At 38.1% G+C, this 11,109-nt stretch overlaps 1 protein-coding gene across 1 annotated transcript; it reads left to right on the forward strand.

Moving 5' to 3' along the window:
• Positions 1 to 3,262: 3,262 nt before the first annotated feature.
• On the forward strand, positions 3,263 to 9,062 carry LOC149114282 (pyroglutamylated RF-amide peptide receptor-like). Its single transcript, XM_089286770.1, has 3 exons — positions 3,263 to 3,569; positions 6,680 to 6,922; positions 8,388 to 9,062. Exons 1-3 carry the CDS (start codon positions 3,285 to 3,287, stop codon positions 8,712 to 8,714), a joined length of 855 nt encoding a protein of 284 aa, XP_089142896.1. The 5' UTR covers positions 3,263 to 3,284; the 3' UTR covers positions 8,715 to 9,062.
• Positions 9,063 to 11,109: the final 2,047 nt, after the last annotated feature.

An 11,109-nucleotide genomic window follows, 5' to 3' on the forward strand; every position in this document is an offset into this window, starting at 1 on the left:
TTTCGTGATATGAGAAATTTAATGTCTGTTGTTTTCGGATTGTTAAAAAATGTCGTTTTGAGTACCGAAAAAAGGTCAGCTATCATTTTCAGAAAGGCGATAAGGCATAAGGTTTTCGGGAAAAGGGCAAAAAAAGCCCTAATGAATTCGAGAATACTCAAGTTCCCCTAGAATAACCGAACAGGTAAAATTTTTCTTAGCGCAACCTAAAATTAACCTACAGAGCTTTAAAAGTACTCTAGATAGCCTAAAACAGCGTTTAAAAGCATTCGAGAGAAAACGGTCCTGACACTACGCCGGAGAAAATTGAAAACGCAACTTTATTTCTACGGTCAGGTCTACCATCCACGCCAATCCGTCAGGAAAGCGTAGTTTTTCGTAAACGCTGCTCAAACCAGAGCAAATTGAAAACGCCGGCCTTGCGTTTTAGTTTGGACAGAAAACATTTTCAAAACGGAGCTTTTCGAAAACGATGACGTCACAATAATCATATGATTTCCGTGCCCGAGTTTTCCTCAAACACAAATCCAATATGACCTGTGATTGGTGCGTTTTTAAAATTCTCCGGCGTAGTGTGGACAGGGCTTTATTTGGGTAGTTATCATAAAAAATGAAAGCAACATTGAAAGCTGTCTGCATTCTCATATTAGAGTTTCACAAATTTTCCTTGCCTAAGCAACATTTTGAGGTTCAAATTTCTAAAGTTACATAAATTTCAGACGTATTGTAGAGGCAGGTTTCGGTAAACGATTACTTATTCACGAGTAAAGATACTGCAAGGAGTTTAACCAAGTTCAACATGCGAAACTGACAACCAAACTCCATTAGACTGCAAAAAATTTCCGGGTATTTAATTTGTCTTTGGACATTATCTGGTTGTCATGATAGCTTTTCACATAACTAAAACGTGCAACGGGTGGTGAGCACATGGTCTAAGTGGTATGAAAATGATATGATGATTAGTGAACTGCTGTCTTTCATAATCCATTTCTTCCGATGCCATCATGCAGTAATATCGGGTTTTGGCCTGTGTACCAAAATTTACGTTCAACTTCTGCTGGAATTCTCCGCCCGTTAAGCGTTTGTAAGGTAAGGATTATCACTAACGAGAAATGATTTTTCGTTATTATTTCCAAGTTTCCAGATATTGTATTTATGGCTTTTAGAATATCATAAATTTAGCAAACGTTTCTCAGTATTATCTGCCTATTGTATTAAATAGGTTCTTTTAATGGTGTGAAAACATTGAACCAAAAGAATTGCTAAAACAGGACTTCAATAATTATTTTCAATCAAATAAGAATGGTATAACACGCAACAATGAGGAAACATCCAGTAGGAACACGGTCTCTTAAAGCTGTACTTCCAGAAATCGATAGAAACACAGAGGTACCAGAGCTGTTGACATATGCATGAAGCGAGCAAAGAGAGGTTGGATTTTGAGAAACGAAATAAATAAGTGACGTTCTTTTCTTTTTGCCCCAGTGTTTCCTAAATAGAAAACATTTTCTTCGCTTTTCTATCGCGTTATAGAAAACTCCTGTAAATTTTTCTGTAACCAGAAGTGGGGGTTTTGAGAGGACTAGGAAAACTGTCGGAACAGCAGCCGCATACAATATTTATCTCTGCCATTAAAGCCCTGAAGCACTCGATAGCGGGCAAACATACACAACTGTTGTTCTTTTTGTTGTTGTTGTTGTTGTTGTTGTTGTTTTGTTTTTTGCTTTGTTTTTTTGTTTTGTTTGTTTGTTTGTTTTGTTTTTTTTTGCTCTTTTTTTTGTTTTTGTTTTCCTGAATGACCGAAAGAAGGACGTTTTATCTCTGAGGCGAGATAATCCAACATGGCGGCAAATCCACTCAATCGTTAGCTAAGCTGATATCGATAATTCGCGCTCCCTCAGAAAATGCCTGCATGCATTTTGAAACAATTTACCCTGTAACATTAGAGAGTCTGGTTCATTGGACAAATTTAAACGCCTTCTCTACCATAATTTTAAACACGGCATTCATGGAAACCAGGGTTTTTCTTAAGTGGCATGTTAATGTAAGTTAATATAATGTTAGGATTTGGATTTTTAGTCATTATTATGTAATTTTTTCTACCTGATGTTTTTACCGTGTATAAATAATGATTAAAGATTAAAGATTGAACACGTGGGCCCCTGTAACTGACACAAAAACAATGTAGTGTACTTCGTAAAACTGATGTGCCTCTTTACTAAATTACGTGGTTAGAAAATGATCAAACCATAAGCTTAAGGTGGCGAATAATGAAAGTATGATGTTTCCTCTCCACTTTCACTTCTTCTCGCATTAAACCAGTGATATTAGCTAAGATGTCAGGAATTCATTCTTCCTTTTTTTCTTTATTAAACCTAGAAGGTCTTGCGACTGTGTAAAATCGACAAAACTCCACTCAGTCATGCTTCAATCATCTGGCATTGCCATAGCAACGGTACACTCTATACTCGTCGTGATAAACATCGTTGGAAATTGCCTCGTTTGTGCGATCATAAAGAAACATCGAGACATGAGGTATGTTGAAACTAAAATACTTAAATTATCAAAGTTAATTTAAAATACTACTGAAGGCTTACAAAACAACTTTAACAACTTTATATAACAGTGAACGGAAATAGAAAAGTGCTGGCTTGTGATTTACATAGTCTGATGTGAACATGAGAGAACGTTTGAGAGAACTATAAAGAGATTTTTGAAAGTTCTTCAATTATAAGTTGACGTATTCAAATTTACATCGGAGTATAAGAATTACAACTCAGGTAACTCAGCCGTTTTATTTTTTTTTTTTAACTTAACATCGTCACAACGCTTTCGGGAATGGTAAAATTAGTTATTTCCTTCAGACAAAAGTCCATTGGGGCATTTACACTCCAAGCAATATTTCTAACGTCGCAATGTAGATAATATAGCCATGCTCCTATCTTGTTCAGCCATTCTTCTGAAGCTATGCAAGAGAGGATAAAGAGTAAGAGAGTAAGTCCTTGATAAAGGCCTTATTTTTAAGGTAATCCCTCTCAAGTTATTTTTAGACATGGAACCTAATTCTGATTAATTTCACTACGCGCGTAACATGGAAGTTTTCGTGGAGGATGAAAACTAATGTGAAGCCGCTTGTGCCGTCCAGTTGAGGGGACTGCCTTTCTCTAGGCCCTCCTGAGGTTTCCGAAGCCTGACGTCGTCTAAAAATAATGTAAAAGGGATTACCGTTGTAATAAGGTCTATTAGAAGAGCTAAATATCTTACCCTTCGTCCTCTCTTGATTTATGATATTCCACAGGACTCCCTTCAACTATTTACTTGTGAACCTGGCTTTAGCGGATGCCCTGTTTGCGACCTTTGTTACACCGGAGACATTCTTCAAGATCACCCCCACTCACCCAGGGGGAACATTTGGTACAGTTTTCTGCAAATTAGTGACGGGTGGAGGCTTGGCATGGACTGCTGGATCCTCCTCGGTGGTCACTTTGGTTGCAATTGCCGCTGAACGATATTTTGCGGTAATCTATCCTGCCAGCAACGTGGGCAAACTTACCAAGCGTAAACTGAAGGTGCGTCACTGACAAAGTTTAATTGTTGCTCTTAGTATATTCCAAACTAGTGGATAACTTTTTTCACGTATTGCGATTGGCTGTTTATACTCCGCTTACGTAGGCCTTTATGAAAAGGGTCTATAAGCGAAATGCTTTCTTTGTTTTTTACCGTAACATAAGAAGACATTTTCGCAGTCTATAAAGCAGCTAGAACATTTCTTTCGATTAAGAAAACTTCAGTTATAAACAATTATTGGATGAGGTTTTTGTAATATCTGGAATAATCAAGGTCGAGGTAAGTGTTATCAGCCGAAGCCGAAGGCTGAGGCTGATAACACTAACCGAGACCTTGATTATTTCGGATATCACACAAACCTAATCTCATAAATGTTTTACTATACATTGTTTTAAAGAAAATACCGACAAACGCACTGAGCACAGTTTATTCAATTTTCAACAAGCCATGTTCTTACGTAAACTTGACGTTGCTCTTGGAAATCATGCATTGCACGCGCAACCTACCAATTATTTACTAATCCGCTAACAGAATAGTGAATAATCTGTAGGTCGCGCTGTTTCCTAGAATTAACCTCAGGCTTCTAGCCAATGAGAAGACAGATGGTGACTACAATGTATAATAATTACTATTAGTATATGCCAAACGAGTGGATAGTGTTCTTCACGCATTCTGATTGGCTACAAAAACTTGGAATAGTTGTACTACCGCCTCCTAAGTCCGTGAAAAAAAAAAAAGTGATTTCTTTGTTTTCTACCGTATAGGGCCCCTCACCTTTAAAGAAATAAGAAATCACTAAACAAATTCAATCATTGGCGTGTTTAGGTGCTCTTAAATTCGGACCATTCTGTGATACCTTCGTATCAGTTTTCATCTTACATCATAACATATTTTTGATGGTTAAATCGGTATAACAAATACTTGACAATTTAAGGAAAAATATATTTCCGGTTTTTCAGATAGATCTCATTGAGCTTAATATATAGAATAATTATAGGGGAAAATATTGATTTTGAACAAAGCTATGAATAAAAAACGACTTCAAGTTGTATTAATAACCTCTACTTGATACCTGTCATCAAGTTGGTACTCAGTTGTCGCATAAACTAAACTTAAAATAACACTCACGTGACAAGAGCGCATAGTCAAGTTGTTGTTTATGAGATTAGGGGACTTAAGATTTGAGTACGAGTACGAGATCGAATACGAGAACGACTTTTCAATTCTAGTTTTCAGGCTTCACATTATCACGACACATACCCATTTCATCCCATGAGCTACCCTCTTTACCTACAACCAGCATGAACAGCGAGGACTCCGGAAACGTCACTGATTTAAAAATCGAAAATCGAACTCGTACTCAATCTCGTACTCGTAATCCAATTTAAAGCCCTCTATTATCACAAGACTTGTGTCGAATTTTCCGCGCGCAGTTCCAGTTTTTCAGTTGCGTTAGCAAATTGTTAGCTTACATTATTGATGTCGTCAAAGAAGCACGAAAGGTTTTGCCCGCTTTCAGGTGCAAAGAAGGCACTTTAAGTGGAAAAGGTGTCGAAATTTTCCGGTAAGGATTGGGCCGATGCACGGGACAAACAAGGGCACAAATAATAGCTAGCTGACTATAAGAATCCTTTATCTGCGATGAAATGTTTTAAGAAGATATCAAACCAGACCTACTGATATAACTCGTTACCAGTGTGAGGCGTATTGCTATTCGTTGAAACTCATCCCTGAAAAATAGTTTGATGCGTTGACAGGTTTAAGGTGGTTCCCTAGCTTTTTTACGAACACTCTCCCTGTAGAGCGCGAGTTAGAAAAGGAAACTTAGCGAATTTCTCTTAAAGTTTTCCATGCAGAGATTTACCAGTATGAGTAATGTTAAAAAATAAGGCTTATTTTTTGGTTGTCAATTTTTGGTTTAAGGCCGCTGCCATAGCAACATGTCATCTAATGACAGACAGATACATTTCTCATTTTGGCCTAAACTCTTAAAATATTTATACTTTCCTTCGGTGAATTTTTTTCATACTTTGCCACTTCATGGAAATGATATTGCCAGACATTGTGAATCGGTAAAAAGGCAAGGTTGTTCAGACGGTTTTTCCAATATTCTGTAATTTGTCATTCTTTTAAAATATTAGATTAGCTCTGACAGATTTTAACAAAAATAGGCTATTTTAAAGAACTTGTATGTGGTTACAACTGAGCCAAATTTAAAAAAAAAATCACCGAAAGAAACAAGAGAAAATTAACTGTCAGTTTGCTTTTAGTGCTCATGTTGACGTCACAAAAATCGAAAAACACTGACGTTTTCCTTTGGGCGCGTGTAGATTACTTGAGCTTTTGTCCTATGCCCGCGCACAATCGTGAAACTATAGGGAGCCACCTTAAGGTGATTCCTCAGAATTGCATTGCGCATCCCTACTGCGCACGATTTTTGCGTCATTAGCGCGCTCTCACGAGCGCGTGCACATACACAGCATATACAAAATGGTGGCTTTTTCTAAACGGCTTGGCTTGCGAGAGACAAATCATCAATTTTTTTCTCGGAAACTAGTACCGTTACCTAACGATTTTATTATTTAGTTTGAATGCAGAGATCACCTTTTTTCTATACAGTGAATATGGACCAATTTCTATCGCAGGGTAAAAAATTATCACAGAAAACGAGAGCATGGCTAGCACTCGTAAAAGATAATATGTGGCCTCAGAACAATGCGTGCTTGGAACATATTGTATCCCTGTCGACTAAAAATGAGTGCCCTTATCATGAAACGCACATCAAATTGCTCCTTAACATTTATACAATACATCCATTGTTGTATTTCTCCCTTAACTTTCTCTCTTTTTTTCTGCTCTCTTAAAGTGTAAGGTGAATGGTTCAAATCTAAACGTTTCTGAAAGCAAAAGCAAATAACTTCAGGAGTGATGGGGTTTATTGAAGGTCTTCCTGCTCCAAAACGAATATGGGGACCCCTTCTTTTTTATTTCAAATTTTACGTTCTCTTGATATAAGAAGTCAACAGGTAAAGTTTGGAAGAAAATCTATTGTGAGTTCTATTTCGATGGAATTACCTTAAATAGTCGTCTGTTTTATGCTTTCCTATTTCAGGTGATCATTCCTGGTTCTTGGATCTTCGCTTTAATATTCTTCATACCGGATATCACGGGCTTAAACGTAAAAGATAATGCCTGTGTGCGGATGGGTAAAGCATGGCTGCAAAAAGCCTCTTTTTTGCTCTGGTCGGTCATTGTAGTTGCGGCCATGATACTGATGGCTGGGTTGTATTCCAGAATCGTGTACACCCTGTGGTTTAAACGTGATCCTGAGAATCAACTCGCCTTCCAACAGATGGTAAGTACGGATTAACAAAGAAGTTGAATACGTGAACATTTTTCTTTCGTTTTCCTTACGATAATTACTGAAGTATGCAAATTAACGTTCATGATTGAAACTTCTATGTAGCTAAGTTTATTCGATCATATTCTGGTGTTATGTGTTCCGAACATAACATTCTAGCGTTATTATAACTCTCCACCATGCAGTTACCAATACAAACAGTCGCAAGCCAAATATTATTCTTTCTGTGTTTTAAAATGTCTTCACGTTTGTAAATACTGTTAATACTTAAAAGGTTTGTTAAGTCTGTGATCCAGCAAATATTCCCTTAAAGTACCAATATGATCAAATTCTCGATACCCATTTTTTTACATTTTCGTACACAATAGGTCTTTCCTAGATATCTTGGTAAACTTCAACTTATTACGAGCATTAGAACTCATGTTATTTGAACCTTTATATCCGAGAATTTACGGCCGCCATTAATTTTCCTTGTTCCAAGTCTTGGTTGAGAATTGGAGAAAATGAGGTCATTTTCTCAAAAGTACCACACGGTTTGAAATTATACGAACAATAAGTACAGCAATTCGCACAAAGAATAACAAAAACTTTGGTTCATATATGCGTGCAATTTCCGACATTAACTTTTATTACAATTTCAACCCGTCCAGTATTTTTGAGAAAATGACATCATTTTCTGAAATTCTCAACCAAGACTTGGAACAAGGAAGATTAATGGCGGCCGTAAATTCTCTGAAATAAAGGCCCAAAAACCGTGGGTTTTACTGTCTGTAATAGACTGAAATAGGAAAGACCTATAGGCCCTTTGCTCGATCCGGTCTTATGGTACAAAATCGCACATGCTGGTGAGCAAGTTCCGCAGTGGGACTTCCAAAACAAAGGCAGGTCCAGTTGAACTAGTACGAGTTGCATTGTTTTGGAAGTCCCACTGTGCAACTTGCTCACCAGCATGTGCGATTTTGTACCATGTGACCGGATCGTGCAAAGGGCCTATTGTGTACGAAAATGTAAAAAAAAATGGATATCGAGAATTTCATCATGGTAGCACTTTAAGAGAAACTGATATTTTCACCTTGCCAAAAATATCAGCTACTGAAGACTTTATTGCCGTTAGTTCAGTTGCCAGGTTTCTAGCTAGTCCAGGACCGCACTTCCAAATCAATATCGAGCTGTTACAGATTTCAACACCATTCTCAAATTAACTTAAATAAATTTGTCGGCTCTGTTCTAATTCTTCTTCTATTATTTGAATTTGTAACATTAGGTAGAAGAAATGCTATTCTGTATAAATTGGAGAGTAAATGAAGTTTGCATGCTTGTCTGTCTGTCTGTCCGTCTGTTTCTCTGGCTGAATGTATGCTTGTGACACCGTTAAGGATACATATTCTGTTTGCAGGACCTTTCTTGACAACTCATTTGTTACTATCTAAATCGGATTTATGTCTCTCTCTGCACACAGAGCGTCCTAAGAGTGCGGAAGCGAGTCACTTTGATGGGGGTGACTGTCACTGCCATATTTGGAATCTGTTGGGCCCCTGAAGTAATTGCGCACACCTTAGACTCCTACACATCCCTCAGTGTCAGTGAACTCGCATACGCTGTTATTCATATGCTAGTACTGTTCAGTTCCGCCGTCAACCCATTTGTGTACGCTCTGGTTAACAAAACCTTCCGAGAAAAGCTTAAGGGAATGATATGCTGTGGCTGTACAAGCTCCACTGGGTCCACAGGAAATCAAGTTTGTCAACGTCAGGGACATCGTCTTTGGAGCGATCAAAAAATGTAAAACATTTCTTCTTTTAATGCTGCTTTTTTTTTATATGTTAGCACTTTAAACTGCCTTGCGAGACAGCAATTCTCCTCTCTTTCTCTGACCAGCAAGAGAGGGGAATCCTTCACAGGGTGTGCAACTTAACATCGGTATTAACTTTCATAGATCTGGCAGGAAGGTTATTGCAATTCTTCAATTTAGCGCCAGGAGCGCTATCTACATTTGGTAGTTTAAACGAGCTCGCTTATTTGAAGAGGTGGCGTTAATTCCTTTTTCATAACATTGTTATTATTATTATTATTATTATTACTATTATTATTATTATTATTTATTTATTTATTTTTACAGTGCCTTAGTGCTTTAATGGAAACAAAAACTTTAACTCAAGAACTTTGATAATGTTCAATATTGCGCTCAGAGTTCATTCATAGTTCATTCATCTAATCAGTCTATTCAATGTCAATGCCTTGAATGTCACTTTCGCTTTGGGTACGCTTAGCTTGCATATAAAGAGGGTGCTTAATGAATTTGGAATAGGGGAGGGGGGTGCTTATTAGGTGTTTATTATACCATATACCATCTACGGGTATGTACATAACAAACTGACAACGCGACCAGCTCCCGTTGTCTTGCACCAGTAAATAACCCAGAGGCCATTGATCTTAATTCCGTTTAAGTCTGAATTTTTTCCGGCTTAGATATCATCACAGCTGCTTAAGTTGTGTATGTAAGAGCTGCATGATCATTCATGTTTTTGCATTAATTAAAGTTTATTATTCGTTCACGAACATGTGCACCCTCCCTTATTATGGGTAGCCAGCATTCCTATCATTTGTGTTTTTAATTTATAACAATAATTATTATAATAAATTATTTCTAGATCTGGGGTGAAATAAAAGTGTTTGTTGTTTTGTTTGTTGTTGTTGTTGCATATGTTCACTGCTTCTGTATATATAGACAATAGCTTCTATTTGGTGCGAAAAAATGCTCGGAAATTTTTCCGTGGACAATATCTGTTCTGCGGAAGGGAACAGCTTTCGAGCTTCGAGAGTGAAGTTCGAGGAAAACTGTGAGTTCCGAGGAACAGATAATGTCCAAGGACAAATATCCGATCATTTTTTTTAAAGTCAATGGAGGCTATTGGAGGAGGCTATTGGAGGAGGCAATCGTTTGGAGGCAATTCGTAGATTTTTATTTGAGACTCTTTCAGATAGGGATGACTATGTTGAAGTCGACACCCTGACTCAAGTTGTTAAATTTAGTTCCTGATTAATTTTAACCCATAGTTTAGTTTATCACTTGTAAATCATAGCTCCTGTGTTAATCAAAATATGTAAAACACACATGTAAAGTGAGGGTTCTGGCACAGCGGGTAGCAAGGGGACAACAACCGTCCGAAAAAGACACCCAGCATCTTCTCCTCGGACTAAAGCTTCGGAGAAGGTGCTGGGTGGCTTTTTCGGACGGTTGTTGTCCCCTTGCTACCCGCTGTGTCCAGAGCCCTCACTTTACATGTGTGTGTCACGCAAACAGTAGTAAAAATTGGGCGAAAAAGCGGGTCCAGCGAAGCAGCAATGTCCGCAACGTCCGTAATCAATATGCGCGGATGTGCCACCTTGACTAGTATTTACAAAAATGTGCCAGAATTTTTTTCCTATTGGACAAGTGTATGCACAGTGTATACGCCTACATGGCTGCCGCAAGATATTCGCCCGATGTTCTGCAAATGTTCTACGGCCCAATACCGAGGGAGGAAAAAACAAACCTTTCCGAACCGTTAAAACCCGATTTTACCGCATTATATGACGGGTTCCAAATATCCCAAAACAATTTCCAAGAATGGCTCCGTGTGTGGAGAATGGATATATCCCAAAGGAATCCAAACAAGAAAGATCTTTTAACGTTTGCAAGAGAAAACAAAGAAAAGATCAATGATTTGGTTGAACAAGAAACCCAAAGGTTAAATAGCGTTAAAGTTAGTTTTGGGTTACAAGTAAAGTTTTCAATAGAAAGAAACGGCGAAACGCAACTCATGGAGCACTATTTTCAAGACGGCAAACCGCACGTTTTCGAAAGGAATGATGAGGAACAGATAAAACAAAAATTCGATGAATTCATTGAAACCGCAAAAGGAGAAATAGAGCACTGGTCTGAGAAAGGATCAGGATGGGAAGTTGAAAAGATACAGATCGCGTACGTGAATGTTGCACGCTATCAGTCACTTCGCGGAGGGAGCTATTTGCCTCTTCCAGCCAAACTGGCAAAAAAGAAAGCAATAATCAACGTGCAAAACAAAGACAACGAATGCCTGAAGTGGGCGATCAGAGCCGCCTTATTCCCTCCAAAAGACGGAAAGAACCCGCAAAGACCAAGCAAATATCCGGTTAACGACGGTATCGACTACGTAGGC

The sequence above is a fragment of the Orbicella faveolata genome, unplaced genomic scaffold (assembly GCF_042242905.1).
Source record: "Orbicella faveolata isolate gen_17 unplaced genomic scaffold, um_ofav_v1 contig_14, whole genome shotgun sequence".
Classification (NCBI taxonomy): Eukaryota; Metazoa; Cnidaria; class Anthozoa; order Scleractinia; family Merulinidae; genus Orbicella; species Orbicella faveolata.